The sequence below is a fragment of the Toxotes jaculatrix genome, chromosome 17 (genome assembly GCF_017976425.1).
Source record: "Toxotes jaculatrix isolate fToxJac2 chromosome 17, fToxJac2.pri, whole genome shotgun sequence".
Lineage (NCBI taxonomy): Eukaryota > Metazoa > Chordata > Actinopteri > Toxotidae > Toxotes > Toxotes jaculatrix.
The window spans coordinates 13,780,208-13,797,523 of NC_054410.1; the positions used below are offsets into that span (position 1 = coordinate 13,780,208).

Genomic DNA, 17,316 nt, shown 5'->3' on the forward strand with positions numbered 1-17,316 from the left:
AGTGCATCTTTAATGTCAATAATCATCCAGTACAATGTTTGTGACTGAAATATCTGAAAATGATTGTTCTTTACATGACCTTTATACACTCATTACAGTAACTTGCATTATTTTCACATGCACATTCTGTCGAGCTAATAGTTTACAACAAATTTATAGAACATTATGCAACATACAACAGCAGCGCTTGTACATTTACACAACACACACAGCTATGAAAAGAAATTGAATTAAACAGCGAAGCAAAAAAACTAATACTGACGAGTAATGCCCCCCCCCCCCCCCCCCCCCCCCCCAAAAAAAAAACTCTTCCAGTTCAACTAAATAAGGCAACACTATAAATGATTACATCTTTGTAAACATTTTCACACACCCACAAACTCAGTAACTCTCTAAATGTGTTGAGGCAGATTATATGAGTAAATACTAAACAACAGAATAAACCACAAGAGCATTAATATGAATCAATAGTTGCTTTTTGATAAAAGTAGAACTATAGGTTGCTAACTTTTAAAATGGTGTGGGTTTTTTTGTTTGTTTTTTTACAGATTTACAAAATAATTATTTAGCCAACATCTACATTTCACCTCACTAAAATGCACTACAAGAAATGAAAATGAAAATGAAATGAAATAATACTGTCAAGGGACTAACTTCAAAAATCGCATTTCTTTCACCTGTACATTTCTCCACTTATGCCTATAAAAAAGAAGATGTCTTGAACTCCTCTGGGACATCGCTGTCCAGTTTACAGATCACCTTGTATATGGCCTTTTTCCAAGAAGGGTCTGAATCTTTGGCTGCAGAAATGGCATTGTAAAACTCATGCAAGGTGATTTCAGCAACCTCCAGGAATCTGTCGGGAACCTGGTAAAGAGGGAAAATGTAAAGATTTAGAAATGAAGTTGATCTAGTTGGAACTTTATTATATTAAAAAAATCACTTGATGTAACACTGTGCTGCAAACATACTGGAAGCCGTCTATCTTCAGTTTTCTCAAAGTCAGAAATATATGAAGTCAAGACCTGTAGTGCAATTCTTCAAACACTCAAACTGATGAAAGGGAGCTCATCTCTTTGTTCTCTGCACAGATACAATAAATGCAATGCTGCAATCATTAACTCTCAATTAGAGGCTTCTTTGATTAGGTCGACTTGTTTTCTTGAACCTAGACAAACTACTGGTGAGCTTTCTTCTTATTCAGCACTGCCAGGGCAAGTCAACAAAGCACGATAATGGATCCCAGGAATATGCCAAGAAGCTGAGGATTAAAATTATTATGATGAGGTGTAAGACTTTGTTGGTTGGTTAAGTTTAGGTATAAATATAGAGATAATTGTGGTTAAGTAAGGGCTTGGTGTGGTTAAATTTGGGGTACGAAACTGGGAGTAGAGAAAAGCGCATCAGTGAATGAATAGATGCAAGGGATGCTGGGAGAAAACCGCCCTGCCGCCCTTGTTTCCCATCCACTGGCCAGTTAGCACAACAGTTGTTGGCATAAGTTATTTTTCTTTCCCCTCATCTCCTGACACAAAAGCATCCCTGGGAAAGGAATGTCTTGGTCCCAAGGTAAAGAAAACGGTCTCGTCCCTTTCCCACCAAATGGCCTTCTCCCTCGGAATCCACAGCGTCTTTCTCAGCATTCCGCATCAGTAGCAATCTCGGCCTCGCTCAGGCGTACTGGTCCTCTAATCCTGAGTTGTTTTAGTGGGATTTTGCGGCTTCCTCTTCCCACAGTTTGATAAAGCATCACTCTGGAGTTTAGATAATGGCTGTAAAGGCTGGCCAGCCACAGGTGCAGTGTGACACACAGGTCAGCATATGAACATACGTGACCACAGCGTAGGCTGACAGGAGGTCTGACATACTTTAGCAGGTTAGTAACTACTGTGATGAATGTGTTAACTCCAGTGATTTAAATGAATAGTTCTGGAAAGTACACTTATTTGCTTTCTGGTGGAGAGAGATAAATAAGAAGCAAATGTCTTCGCTGGTTGTCTGGCAAGTTCTCAGAGCCAAAAACAAAAGTAGTCCAGCACAAAACCCCTGTAAAACTGTAAATTTACACTTAATTTGTGTATGGAGAAGATATAAAGTGCTCATTATTGAACTTCAGAGATGCTGGCAGGTGTATTTTGTTACCTTTGGGCAGAGCCAGACCAGCTGTTTCCCCTCGTTTCCAGTCTTTGTGTTAAGCTTAGCTAACTGGCTGTGGGCTGCAGCTTCACACTAAACTGACTGACTGACTGATGAGAATGATCAATCTGCTCATCTCAATCTCTGCCAGAAAACGAATAGGCGCATTTCCCAAAATTAACCCTCATCCTTAAAATATGTTCTTCCAGTTTAAGCAGTTTCTCTGTTGTAGTGAATGTACTCTATGACAGTAGTTGCCCCTTTAACAAAACCTCATAGGCACAAAAAAATCAGCTAGAATAATCCAACAATACAAACTGTAACATAAAAGAGGAATGACTAATGAGTGACACTTACGTGGAAGTCATTGGCTTTGTTGTAGTGCATGTTCAGTGCCCGGAACAGCTCTGAGTCCCTGCTAACTGTAATGTCTTTGACTTCGCTGATGCCGTCAACAATGGCCTGGCGGGCAAACTTTTCCATCTGGATGTAGTAGAACTCTCTGAAGTTACTGAACCACTTGATCAGCTGAGAGGTGATGCAGCGGTTGAACTGGAAATGGAGAGAAAATAGTACTTGACTTTATCCCATTCATAAGATAAAGGGACCTTCTGCAACTGACGCTGTAGAAAGTGACAAGCATCTGTGCAGCCTAAGTCTCCTTAAGCAAGACAATCAATCACTAGCTTCTGACCTTTGACCTCCCTGTGAAGAAGGCCAATAAAAATTCATATTATGCTTGCATTTTCACAATTCGAGACTTCAATGAGAAAATTAAAAATATTAATCTCTGTGCTATTCAATTAAAAATGGAATGACATTCTGATGCTTTGGCATTAGAAACCCTCGCATAATTGACTGAAAACCTGCATTTAGTACCTGTAGGGCAAAATGCCACCTAATGGTCTGTCGCTCCATGCGACATTAATTGCATTGATCCTTTCCCACCAATGTCCGGGGTGAAAAAACATCTGTCAGGGCTCTGTATTTCTAAACTCAGTCTTGACATTAGTCTTGTTATTCTATCTCATCATCCAGAAAGACGGAAAAAAAATGCCTAAGGGCTGGGCAGGCATCAAAGACGCTTCTTCTCTCTGGTGTGGTGGGTGAGAAAGCGGCAGTGTAAGGACAGAAGGAAGCTTCCCTCTCATTGACTCGGGTTGATAGGATGGAATCAGACACTGGGATTAGGTGCTCTTTTGTTCAGTGCCACTTCCCACCACAGGATTGTAAGCAAGGAGGAGACGTTCGCAGGACTGCAGCAACAGCATCCTCCCCCCTGACCCCGGGGGTCAGAGCAGATTGAGAGGCAGGGGCCCGCAAACCAGCTCAGAGATCCAGGAGACAAGATAGGAAAGGAGAGGAGAGTGAAGAGAACGTAAAGAGGTGTTTGGAGGAAATTGGAAGGTAGGCAGGAGAGGAGATATTAGTGGGAGCTTGTGCTACAAATGGGAAGGTAAGAAGAAGAAAGGAGAGATAAATAGAATGAATGGGAAGAGCTAACAACAGGATGCAGATAAGGAGACAAGAGAAAAGACAAAAAGAGGTGACAGAAGAGGAGGCATGACACGAGACCAAGGCCAAAACACACAGGATGTTGTGTTTAGGGCCAGCTCACCACCGCCTGGTGGCTGCCGCACAAGTCTCTAATACCAACTCTCTGTTGACACTCAATAGCAATGCCTTTCCTACAGAGTCCTTTGTCACTCCATTTGCTGACTGGAGAGGCTTTTTTAAAGAGAGAATGCCCCTGTATCTCCCTCTGCCCCCAGGACATACTAGCAGCTCAGCGGCTTTGTTATTTAAACCCTCTGCGTTTTTGTTTCTCTCCTCCGACACGCTGCTGATTTTTCTGTCCCAAACACACACTGACAAGTAGATACCGGGGAGCTAAACTCAAAACAAACAAGTCTGTTGGTCATTTTACATGGTAAATAAAAAGTTTAATTTTTTTATATGAAAAAAAAAAAAAAAAAAAAACAATAAAAAAAAATTTACCTTGACATCAGGGAAGAAAGTTTTCAGCACATTGGAGCTGGGGTAGCGGGTGTAGAAGAACATGAGCTTTGCTTTCTTCAGATGGCTCGGGGTGAGCCCCTCCTGGATGTTCACATTTAGGTTAAGGCAGAAAAAACTGACAATTAAATATAACACACAGAATACAGTCCTGTGCAAAGTGATAGTAGACCAGAGTATTGTGTTGCCTCAATCTTCAGCTAAATTGAATTTCGCTAAAGAACAGCTCGGCATTAACCGGGGAGTCAATAATGACCCTAACATGTGCTTATTGGCAAAACAGAATTACGAATTAGATTAGGGATTTTTAATTAGAGAGCGAAGCACTTCATGCCTGGCAGTTAAGACAGCTTGTTTTGAAATGTTGTGAAAAAAGGCTGATTTTCTGATATAATTAAGTTGATTTAAGGACAGTAATTGTTGCTATATATTTTTAACTCACAAAAACCCCGCAAAAATGGGACATCCAGCTGCAAAAAAGTAAAACGTTAGAGATAATATATATAACATATATATAATTTCATATAGTTTAGATTATGTGGTATATTTAAAATAATTTCAATGGTGGAAAAATAAACAATAAATTTACAATTTGTTCAACAGATTCAACAATGTATATTTCCTTTCCTGCAAATATTAGTAAATGCAATTCTTTCTCAAGTTTTCTCCCCCATGGCAATGAAGATGCTCAGGAGCATTTCCTCTGTAGTCCACCACCACGCCTTAGGTCATAATATTTCCTTATCAGGTCACCACACCATACATTTATTAGGGAACCCTACCTTTGAAATAAGGAAGTTGGAATGAAAGATTTATGTGGTATTGTTCAAAGAGAAGCAGAGCTCTTTGCACTGTAAAGATAAAGCAAATCCGGAGAGGAACCACACAATATTCCTCTCTAATGTCTTGCGACAAGAGGATCAACAAAACTGGATCTTTTTTTGTTTTGTTTTGTTTTTTACAATTGTTTGCTTTATATTGAGTGACAGTGACAAGAAATTATTTCAATTTACTTAAGCACAGAGCGATGAAATGTAGATATTATTCTAATCGTATTGATTGTGGACATTAGCAACCACAGAATTAAAAAAAAAAAATGTTATTTAACTTTCCAAACAATGGCCAGATTTTTCCCTGAGCAGAACAACTTGTCCTGTGAGTGATTTTCTTTGAGTTCCTGTGAGGCAAAAATGCTGTTATCTTGCACTCTATTTTAATCATGTACATTCTCACAAAGGCATCCAACAACAAATGCTCAAGACAAGAGCTCAAGTGTTATGGTTGGGAGGCACTTGTGTTTTCCACCAGCACTCAGATGTGACCTTTTAGATGCACCCCTATCACTCTGATGATGGAGAAATAGATCCTGCACCTTTTCAAGTCTGAAAAAACGACGCTTCCTGAAACAGAAACCGATGCTTTTTCTGCCTTTGAAAAATTGGCTTTTGTTCCTGGCAATTCTTATCAAAGCCTTGTATTCCTTTTTATTTGTCTTTTTCTAGACTTAAAGTCATTACTCTGCTCAGATTAAAGAAGATGCTATAATTTTCTATGGGGTTAGTGAGATCAAAGAAAAAATTCTCCTTGAAGTTTGTTACTGGAACTGCCCATGCTGCAATGAACCTCAACCAGCCATTGTTCAAATGGAAGAACTGAAATATAGGGAGTTTGTATAAAATAAAAGGTAAATACAGAATATATAAAATATTATCAAATATACCATCTTATAAAATGATGTTGTGGCATCAGGGTTTTCTTGCAAATTTTGTGAGATTGTGGATGTTGATTTTGTTCTTATTTTTAAAAAAAAATGTAGTCATTCATTATTACCTATTTTATATTTTTATGGTAACGTTACAGGGTTTTACATCACCACAACTTCAGCCTACATATGTTGGAATCTGATTATTATGTTATGTTTTTGACAATAGATAATAAGGCAAAAAAAAAAAAAATGAACAAGCCAGTTCTTAATTTTAACCACAACAACAGCAGCTTGTTGGTAATTTTTGCATCAAAAAATGCATAAGGCACTTTGGCTGGAAGCTATTTCACTGAAGTGAAAGGATATGTTGAGAGACATGTAGGGGTTTCGTTCAGCCATGCTCTGCAATTCACCACACTCGATCTTCACGTGAGGGAGGCACAGATTGTCGACTGTCACTGCCCCCAGGGTGGAGGGACGAGGGTGGTGTCCAAGGTGGCTGGATGTCACTTTGGACCTCATGGCGATGGTGTCCCAGGGAAGGTCCACCGAGTCTGGGGAGGTCCTGTCCATCGATGGGGGCATGCAAGGCAGACCCCCAAAGTTGGAATGAGGCCCATACTTAAGAAGGTGCTCTAGGATCTGGCTGTCATGCAGAGGAGTGCTGTAATTGAACTGAAATGGTGTCTGATGCACAGGATAGGGCCTTTTCACTGTCGGTGTGACTGAGCTCAGGGGGGTCACTGCCGGCTTGCGGACCACCAGTGACAGTGCCTCTGTCTGATCCTGTGGGCTTTGAGCCTCAGAGCTTTCATAGTACTCCAAAGAGCGCGGTTTGACTGCAGCCTCCTCAGACTGTGGCTGCTCATGGGTGGAGCTGGCCTGCTGGCTCTTCCTGTCTGCACCCACACTTATCTGCATCTCTGGAGATGAGCACATGCATGGCTGAGGGGACAGGTCCAGTCCTTGGGGAGACATCTTCTTGAACACCCTGTCCACACACTCATTAACAGCCCAGGAGAGCTCCTGCTTCAGGGTTTCCTGTAGGTTCTGATTCTCTCTTTGGTGTACCAGATAACCAACTACTTTCATTCGATCCTTACATGCTGCAGTCACTCTGCTATTCTTCCGCTCAAAATCATCTTCAGCGCTTATGTAGCGTGACTCTGTGCTTTCTGCCAGGGTGTCATGCTCGACAGCGATTTCTGTCTCGTCTCTGTCATCATGTTCAGGATCGTCCTGGTTGTAAACTTGAAGGAACTTTTCCTGGAGCTGACGCAGGAGCCTTTGCATGCTGTGGAGCTGCTCTTTCAGCTTGTGACACTCCTCGTCCTTGTTGTTACAGTTATCACTATTGCTGCTTCCAGGTCTTCTGGTCGCTGGTCCTGAAACACTGTGTTCCTGATGCTGAGGCAACCTCTGTTTACGTTTGTTCTCCCTGTATGCTTCCCTGGCCTCCCTGGTGTCTCTGGCTTCTGTGTCAGACCTCTCAACGTCTCCATGCTGCTTGCCGTTGGGAGAGCCAGCCATGACCCTGATGATGTTCTCCACTCTGGCCCTCTTGGCCTGCAGGTGGTCAGTCATGGCATGCTCTCCGTCCGGGCTGTTTCCTGTAGAGATGTGACCACTTGGGGAGGCTGCTTCCACGGTGCTGTCCTTGGAGGACACACTGCTCTGGTCTTCCTGGCTAGAGTCAGCGGCAGCAGAGCTGGAAAGGTAAAAATGGCTTTCATCTAATGCCCGCTTGTTGTGAATTGTCTTGCGAAGGAGTTGAGAGATGATGGATCCACTGGAGTATGACGCCAGAGGCTCGTCATACATGTTTCTGCGGAAGCAAGGTAACATGACATCAGGTTTGTCGTCCTCTATGCAGCCTTCACTAGAGCTGTGCATGTTCTGGTCAGGAAGACTGAGGTTCATGCTCACTGGGGCTTCAGCTACACACGTTGACGAATCTGAGTTGAGTGAAATACAAGAATCTGAAAAGACAAACAAATTCAACACAGTTACGATAATAAATAATAAAAAAGACACATAAAAACATGTAAATATGTTTAGTTCTATAGCCCTTAATTGGTTTTAAAATTGTTTTTAATTCTATATGTTGTCAAGTTGTCTAAATGGGTAATTGATTCTTTTACATTTAAAAGTAAAAAAAAAAAAAAAGACATAATGTTTTTTTGTGTCTTTGCCTGTTATTCCAAAAAACTGCTATGATAAAACAGGTAATGCCTCTTTATGCTTTGGGCAGAGAAAAGAGATATCAGTATATTCATTTGTACAATGATCACATTAATCTTCACAGGTAATTCTATCACTGTTTATCAAACTTGAAATTAGAGTTGTGAATTTAATTTAAAATTACTACATTAACTAGCAAATGTGGTATTACTATTACATATGATAGAAAATCAAAGAAATCTGCATTATTTTTAAGATCTTCAGTTCTGTTGAAATAAAATAAAATAAAGATAAATCCTTGATCTCAAGCATTAAGAGAGGGGATTCTTTTGTATCGTTTCATCTTGGGGTTATAATAATCGCAAACACAAAGGATAAAAAGAACATTTGTGATATGCCCATGAAAGGTAAATTTCAGCCCATGAAAGCAATGGTCCACGCACAAGAAACGGCTCTGTGTATACATTATTTACAAGAGAAAATATCACGAAAACCTCTTTATAGTTCATGGTTTTCATCTCGAGGAATAATCAAAAGCAAAGCTCAATTGCCTTATTCTTCTGTGGTCACTGGCTTCCTTGTGTGTATTTAAAATATTTTAATCTGTGTATATATATATATATAGTGATCTAACACAAATTAATTAATTTAATTAGAATGTATATCTGCACTTACAAGTGGAACAGACGGACTTTAGAAGAACAGTGTCTACTTTATATTTCTACATTAGACAATGGATTCGGTATCAGTAATTTCTCACAACTTGAGAAGTCTCATTCATGTTTCTATTTCCTATTTTTAATATAAATAAGCATTTTATCTGAAAGACCAAACTTCTTTAGGAACATATTTAAAAATAAGTAGACTTACTCATCTGACTTAGCAAAGTTTAAGATCATTTAAACATCCTATAATTTGTATACAGCAAGACTTTTTTGGTTTCCTTTACTCTTTATAGTCTGAACATTTCCTTTTACAGTTTGAACATTTCCTTTTACAGTTTGAACATTTCCTGTAATGTACTCCTTCTGCTTTGAGGCTAAATGGTGAATTAGCTGACCCTCACTGTCTGAAGAACAACATAAAATCTTCAGATCAAATGTATTTCAAATATGTGAAACTAATTAAGTGAAGGCACAGACTGTACTGTCTACTTTTATCCTATAGATTCTTAAACCTGAAACATTCTCTGAACAGTCAATAAACACAAGATAACTCAATTTAAAAAAAAAAAAAACTCATCAAAACGTAATTGTAGTTGCAAACCGTGCTGTAAAAGCATGCGTGCGAATATCAATAACCCCCATGTCTCATGTAAAACCACTAAACTAAAGAGATGAGTTTTGAAGCGGGGTTATCTGCAGCCATGCACTTTGTCACACCTCCTACAGGGCTACAGTTTAACCACGGCACACAGAGGCAGAGTCAAGCGGCAGTGATGGGACCTTACCTGTTGCGCTGGAACGTGCAGCCGAGCGGGTGGCCTGCGCAGACTGTGAGTTGGACAGTCGGGGTGCAGGAGAGTCGATGTATCAAACAGAGCTGGGGCGTGGCCATATGAAAGCAAAGAAATGGTCATGGGCTCATCACCCATTTAAATGTCAGGAGGAAAGTATTTGTAAGGTGCTGGAGTGATTACTTGCTCATAGCGGTTTCATAGCGGGTGGATTTTAAGCCCACTTACTGAATTACGAGAAAAATCACGCTCGAGGCATTCTGGAAATACGCATCAATATTCATAAGCCAGTAATTCTGTACTAATATTAGTCAATAACTGGGAAACAACAAATGCCAGTATTTCATACAACAATCCATCACTCTCTTTATTTGTTCCCAAAGGGCGTCTGGTTGTTCAGTGGTGAAACAGACACAAAGCATGCATAAAAACTAAGAAGGCAGGAGCGAAAACAACTCGAAAATAAGTTTAATTATGAACAAAAATTTAAAAAATGATTTTATTCTTTGTTCTCTTTACAGCATCACTGATGTTACTAGTCTACTCAAAGATTAGTTTAGTCAGTTGAATAAGTTAAACTTTTTCTAATCTAATCTGTCCTGTTCTTTTTTATGCTTTTACATTGGGAAATTATCTTATCGCTATTCGATTCTGTTCTAATGGTTTATGTTGTTGCCTGCAAGCTACCTGCAAAGGTGTACCGTATTTATACTTTAATTACACTTTATTTACACTTGCACTAATTGATGTAGTGGAGGAGAGGGGGTCAGGAGGGGACCACACTGAGGACTCCCCCCTCACCCCCCTTCCACTAGGAGGACTTGGTTTATCCCACACTACTTCCTCGGTACTTGCGCGTGCTTAGCTTGTCGGTGTGACCGGAGATTCCCTTCCGCTGACAGGCTGCTGTCATACAGCCACCATGTTATCCCATTCCCGGTGTCTCACCAGGAATTTTGGCCGTTCACTCTCTGCCCTCCGCCAGGTAGGCAACAAGCAGATAAACCGTTGTCGGACTCCGCGTTGCCTGCGGCTGCGGGTGGACGTTCAGCCCTGTCAGAGCTAGCATTAGCGTTAGCCAGCTCGCTGCTGTAGGCCGCGGTCAGGCCGTAACATTGTGAGCCAAGGACAGTATGACACTTTCCTTCATAAGTCTGTGCCGCAGTGTGTATTAAACTTAAACGCAGTGCCCTCTGTGTTGGGTTGGTCTCACGTTTTGACACAAGTGTTAAAGGTGTTTGACCGGAGCAGAAAGACCTCCAGGTCCATGTTCATTGAAGTTAACACAAACTTTATTTAGTGATATTTAGGCAGCTAGCAAGAACATGCTAGCCATTCATAGCTAAATGTATGGGTAGGTTAGCTAGCTGCTTCTAGCTGTCATGCTGAGGTCATATTGTGGGTTATGAGAGGAAACGACAGTGAGTTTAGCTAATATAACGGAAGTATTAAGTTTAATTTCTTTTTCATTTGGTGTGTGTATCTTTACGTAGTTGCATAAAAACAAAGTCAGCTAAGTCAAATGACAGTGAAGCTCTGGATTCACAGTGTCAAATTGTCAACAAGATTAGAAGTTGATCATTAACTTGAATGCAGCTGTTACATTAGCTACATAAATAGATCTATACATATAAATAGATATTTTATACATCTTTAAGTTTTGTGCTCATGTAAAACCACACAAACCACCCATTTGTTAGATAATTTTATTGATTATGTCAAGGGTCATCGTTTAGTGGGTAGAAGTGACCTTTGACCAACAGCACAGACTAGTCTCCCTGTTGCTGACTCCATTGTCACTTACATACAATCTCAGCTGTCAGTTATTTTCTCTGTCAGCACAGTTGTTTAACTTGATGGCCCTGTCAGCCAACTTATGAATGCATACTTTTCAGGACATGACATGACTGTGACACAGATTCACATACGTTGACTGTGTGTTTTCACAGGGGAATAATGTGTTAGCTCGTCGGACCGTGGCAGGTATGTGTACTTACTGGTCAAACATGAAGTCTTAAGTCCCAATCTTTGCTTTTGGATAATCCTGCTCCAAGATGTTATTTACATACTTCTCTTGTACTCCCTCCAACAGCTCTATCAGCTAACCATTCTATCACTTTCAACAACAATGTGTAAGTACACACATAAAAACGTGAAACTGTTATTAGAGACAGGGAGTATTACTGTCAAAATTCAAATATGTTGAATTAATTTTTTTATTGATAGTCTTAAGCCCTTCAGTTGTCACCCTGACAAAGTGTCATAACCTTGCCACTGATACTAAGTCATAAATGTGTTTTCCAATTATCAGTATTTGTCTCTCAGCCAGCAGTTGTTACCAATTTAAATGATTCATCAGAAATAGTGTCATTCCACAAATGCAGTACAATCCAAATGTAAAGCCACCAATTATTAGTAATTGATATGATAACCTTTTAGGATTTCTATTTCTTTGTCTGATTACATTTTTCTGTTATCTTCAGAAAACCTGATCCCCGGTCCAGCATCTTCCAAATCCAGTACTTCAGGACGTCTGTAGCCTACAGTATGTTTTTTACCATGCACTCCTTTTATTTTTACACTAATACAAATATGAGGAGCAACCAGTGATGTGTGGAGTGAAGAAATGCATTTCTTTTGACTTGTCTTTGTTCTCCAGGAGATGAAGTTGTCACAGTCAAGACCCCTGCATTTGCAGAATCTGTCACAGAAGGGGACGTAAGGTGGGAGAAAGGTAACTCCATTTATTGGTAAACGTGCATTAGTTGTTTTTGATACAGACACTGGTCAAAACACAACCACACTCAACAGACGGTCGTCAAATTGCACTGAGATGCTAAAATACATTTTTCTCCTTACAGCGGTTGGAGACACTGTCTCGGAGGATGAGGTGGTGTGCGAAATTGAGACGGATAAGGTAAAGCTAAATAAATCTTACACAGATTCTGTATTTGTGATTGCAGGTAAGTGTTGGGCTATGCCTATGAAAGTGAACGCCTTCAGAGTATGTTGCACAACAGGAATGAAAGAATTAGGGCATGTTTCCCCAAAGTTGTGTAACCTTTTACTTTTTCAGTAATTGCATATAAAACTGAAACAAAAAACCTGAACTTATTTTAGTTTTGTTTGCACTTAAATCAGGCAAATCACAAACTTGAATGGTATCTGGAAAATACCCTGGGACTTTTTACCTTTCTTTTTTAAACTTTTGATAATTTTGACACTTAATTCTTTTCCCTGCTGTCAGACATCAGTGCAGGTTCCCTCTCCTGCTGCTGGAGTGATTGAGGAACTTTTGGTCCCTGACGGAGGCAAAGTCGAGGGAGGAACTCCTCTTTTCAAGCTTAGAAAAGGAGGTCTGTAATACTCAAAATGTAACAATATAAACCTCAATATTAAGTAGCGTAATTAAAGTGATACTTGACTGACAGTTTACTTCTGTGAAGCCTGTATTGTTGTAACTGTTCACCTCTGTGTCTGTAGCTGGGGCTCCAAAAGCTGCAGAAGCTCCCAAAGCTGAGGCCCCAGCCGCTGCCGCCCCTCCACCACCTTCTGCTGCCCCACCTCCCCCTCCTCCACCCTCAGCTGTGGGCCCCATTCCCACCACTATGCCCCCTGTGCCACCTGTGCCAGCACATGCTATGGACACCAAACCAGGTTAGTTGTCATCAGACAGACGGGTCTGTGTCATGTGAGAACTGTTTTGCTTGACATCTGTGCTCTTGACCTCGAGCTTACATGATTAATCATTGTTTGGCTTTCTGTAGACAGTGGCTTTCACCAGTTCCACTAAACTGATGTCTAGAGATACTAACTGCATCTTTATGTCCTTTTCGCAGTTTCAGCCATCAAGCCCACGGCTGCTCCAGCTGCACTAGCAGCCCAAGCAGAAGGAGGACCCAAAGGAGCCAGGACAGAGAGCAGGGTAAAGTGTAAAATCACCGCAACACCTAAAAAAAATATTTTGGGGGACCTGTCGACTTTTTATTTGTTTAATGGTCTAATAGAGTAAGAATTAGGAAATGTTTACTGAAACCTATATTTCTGTTTTTATGATTTAGGTTAAGATGAACCGCATGAGACTAAGAATTGCCCAGAGACTGAAGGAAGCCCAGAACACCTGCGCTATGTTGACTACATTTAATGAGGTCGACATGAGGTAGGAAATTCTAAATTGGTTGACCTACATTATTAAGCCCTCAGACCATTTAGAGTGTAGGAGACCAAATCTTTTTTAATAAGTGTAAACATGCTTGTTAGTGTGCATTCTCACGCTGTACCAGCACAGTACATGTACGGTATACATACTATATGTATATATCTGTGTTAAAAGCCAAAACAGTACTTGCACAAATGGTTATAGATTGGAATCTGCCCAATAGGAAAAGCTTTTTGAAACCCGATATCCTCTTAAACACTGGAATGTAAATATTTGGTCGTAATGCCATCTAAAACGAAGATAAGAATTGTTAAAACAGGTTTTATTAATTTACAAGGAAATGTTATTGTCTGCACTTGCCCCCTGTGCTAAAGAGGACACTTTGAGGATTTCTTTTCCCTGCAAATGTGTGGTGTCAGCTTTCGGCTATTCAGGGTTTTCTATGTATCCTAATTGGATTGACATTGACGGTCTGGAGGAAGACTTCCCAGGCTAGGGCTCATCTGGAGCCGAAGGAGCTAGTCAGAGCAGGAGGCCGCAGCATCTGCAGGGGCCCACAGAGACCTGCGCTCTGAGTGGAAGAGCTGCCTCAACCGATATGGGCTTTTATGACAGCCCAATAAGATTTACAGGCTCTAGAAAGTGAAGATTTTTATCGCTTCTTCTCTCCTTTCTCGGAGAGTCTGTGTCTTGGGAGGGGCTAATTATGTTAGCGGAGAAACCCTAGAGCTTCAACAGGGTTAGAGACAGGAAAACAAACAATTAAAAAGAGAGATACAAGAGAAAAATGAGCAATGGTGAAACGATTAGCAGCCCAATTTCAATAGCTTTAATTCACCATGATCTGCAACAGCATTCTTTTATAGCCATCAAAAAGCATACGTGTTTTTGTCAGACTTTTCGAAAATTACATTTTTACAAAGAGAATTAATAAATCTTGTAGTAATGACTCTGGTATTACTTAGAGTTTTGTATACCTCATTAGTAAGAGCCATGGATTGTGCACTGTTCATTGCATCTATAGAAACAAACCAAAGACAGAAAAAGCATCAGCTCCATGTAGAACATATTACTGGTTTGTAGAGTCAGAGCTCTCTTGGAATTCATTTTCATAACTGGCACCAAATCCAGTCTCCTAAAGGCTTTAACTTTGCCTGTTGATTTAATACCAAGCTGTTTTTTTTTCTGTATTTCCCCACAGCAACATCTCAGAAATGAGGAAGGCTTACAAAGATGCTTTCCTGAAAAAGCACAACATCAAGTTGGGTTTCATGTCTGCATTTGTGAAGGCTGCTGCCTATGCTCTGACTGACCAGCCTGCTGTCAATGCTGGTAGGGATTAAAAGACCTCTTTTTTGTGGTCTCTGTTTGACTGTTTCTTTGCACGCTTCGTATCAAGTCACTGCAAGTGTGTGTGGTGAAGAAAAAGATTTGAGTTTCAGTATCTTTCACTGCTAAACCTCAAAACCAGCACTAACTTATTTACTGCTTTCAGACCACCCTGACCTATTTAGAGAGACCACAATGAAGCAGGGGTGGTCTGTATTGCTGGCTTATAAAATTCTAAAATAGTTTGTTGGTTTCATCTTCCTTTTAACTTCCATGTAAGAGAAATGGCACATGAGAAAAGGAAATTAACCAAATGAAGTGATGACCGACAGTTGTAATATGTGTAAGTATTTTTCTATGTACAGTATTTCTGCTGTTCTTGTGTTTTCAGTAATCGATGACACAACCAAAGAGATTGTGTACAGGGACTATGTCGACATCAGTGTGGCTGTGGCCACGCCAAAGGTAAGACAAGTGGATTATATTCTAACACTAAGTGTAAGGGCTTGATAGCCCACTTGTCTCTAATGTGAAGGGCAGAAAATTCAGTCATGTGACTTCTCTCTCAGGGTCTGGTGGTTCCTGTAATCCGAAACGTAGAGGGAATGAATTTTGCAGACATTGAGAAAGCCATCAATTTGCTGGGAGAAAAGGTAATATTTTACATAACACATTAAACATTCTTAGTTTGTCATACTTTTATTTGGTTCACTATTTTCTTATGATTTCCTGATTATGTGATTAGTAGTAATTATCAATGTGTGTTTGTAGGCCCGTAAGAATGAGCTGGCTGTTGAGGACATGGATGGGGGAACCTTCACCATCAGCAACGGTGGTGTGTTTGGGTCCATGTTCGGCACACCTATCATCAACCCGCCACAGTCAGCTATTCTGGGCATGCATGGCATCTTTGACAGGCCTGTTGCTGTCGGTGGCAAGGTTTGTTTCCTCAGTGCAAGCACATAATGGTGTACAAAAATAAGAGAACAGTCACATATGCAACATGAATGGTAAAAATTAATTGAAAATGAATTTCAGTAGATCAGAGAATGATTTAGTTGATCAGTAACTTGTCTTTGATAAAAACAGTAGCTGTTGGATCACAGTATGTTTCCCAGTTTTTATTGGTGTATTTCTATTTATCTATATTTCCTACATGCACAGAATCATGTCGTTCATAAGCTACACCCGGCAACTCTGCAGTTTTTGACACACGTTCACAGCTCGCTAACAATTCTGTCCCTACATAACAAGTTCTTTTTTTCTTTTTTTTTTGCTTAAAGAAAAATATTTGGACTTGTGGTAGCTGCAAGTGCAAGGGTGTAATTAAGAATCAGGCTGAACACATTAAGGAGGGGTCTTATTCTTGGCCTATAAATTTCTCACTGACCAGTTCAATTAAACCTTACCTCATCTCTTTCACCAACTGTTTGGTGTATAAGTAAATAACTTTTCTCTCAGTGATTTTTTTTTTCCCCTCCTTATTTAGGTGGAGATCCGTCCCATGATGTATGTTGCCCTGACGTACGATCACCGTCTGATTGATGGAAGAGAGGCCGTCACTTTCCTGCGCAAGATCAAGTCAGTGGTGGAGGACCCCAGGGTGCTGCTTCTTGACATGTGAACCCACGTAAATTCCAGGCCCAACCAAACAAACCACCCTACACAAACAGTGGCTGTACTCACCTGATGAACATTACCGTAACTGCAGTTGATGTATTGTTGTATTGGTTAACTAGAAAAAAAAATATTTTTTTGGAGAACAGTTGGGTTGTGCAATGGACATTTGTAAGGCTGGCAGTGATTAAAGGTTTGGGGCTGTTGTGGAGAAATTTCAGGGCCTGGGGCTTCTGTGGTGCTGGTCTATAGATCAAAAAAAAAAAAAAAGGATGTTCTATTACTCATGTGCGCCATATGTCATTTTCTACATAAAACTAAAAGAATTTTCACCTTATTGTGAGATGAATGACAAGTATAGATAAAACTACATAGTATCATTTCATTATTTTGGTTGAGAGAAGAACAAGAAGCACATTGGGCTGCTGCAAACCAAGAAACACTATGTTCTGCAATGTCCAAAGCGAAGAAATCCTCTTGAGAATTTATTCCATCTGTTTCACAAAACCGAGGAAAACACTCTTTATGCTGTTTAAGAAAGACTATTTAAGAAAAAGAAGGTTTTAAACAATAAAAGCTGCATTACTCGACTGTAGATTTTGCCTTGGATACTTTTTTGTTCTTACGTTTTGACGGTCTCGGTAGTTTTTAGTTTAGAAGAATAGACCCAGGGCATATATTGTTTAAAAGGCGGTTAATCCATAGACTATATTGTGA

The 17,316-nt window shown here is 40.2% G+C and overlaps 2 protein-coding genes across 2 annotated transcripts; one reads left to right on the forward strand and one right to left on the reverse strand.

The window, feature by feature from the left end:
- Window positions 1-269: 269 nt before the first annotated feature.
- On the reverse strand, window positions 270-9,520 carry prox2 (prospero homeobox 2). The gene is made up of 5 exons (XM_041061536.1): window positions 9,489-9,520; window positions 6,224-7,836; window positions 4,135-4,242; window positions 2,494-2,688; window positions 270-867 (listed from the first exon to the last, which is right to left on the reverse strand). Exons 2-5 carry the CDS (start codon window positions 7,775-7,777, stop codon window positions 700-702), a joined length of 2,025 nt encoding a protein of 674 aa, XP_040917470.1. The 5' UTR covers window positions 7,778-7,836; window positions 9,489-9,520; the 3' UTR covers window positions 270-699.
- Window positions 9,521-10,345: 825 nt separating this feature from the next.
- On the forward strand, window positions 10,346-16,916 carry dlst (dihydrolipoamide S-succinyltransferase). The gene is made up of 15 exons (XM_041061244.1): window positions 10,346-10,479; window positions 11,444-11,477; window positions 11,587-11,626; window positions 11,978-12,039; window positions 12,154-12,228; window positions 12,356-12,411; window positions 12,742-12,850; window positions 12,978-13,151; window positions 13,334-13,419; window positions 13,556-13,653; window positions 14,855-14,985; window positions 15,374-15,447; window positions 15,552-15,635; window positions 15,754-15,921; window positions 16,472-16,916. Exons 1-15 carry the CDS (start codon window positions 10,417-10,419, stop codon window positions 16,604-16,606), a joined length of 1,389 nt encoding a protein of 462 aa, XP_040917178.1. The 5' UTR covers window positions 10,346-10,416; the 3' UTR covers window positions 16,607-16,916.
- Window positions 16,917-17,316: the final 400 nt, after the last annotated feature.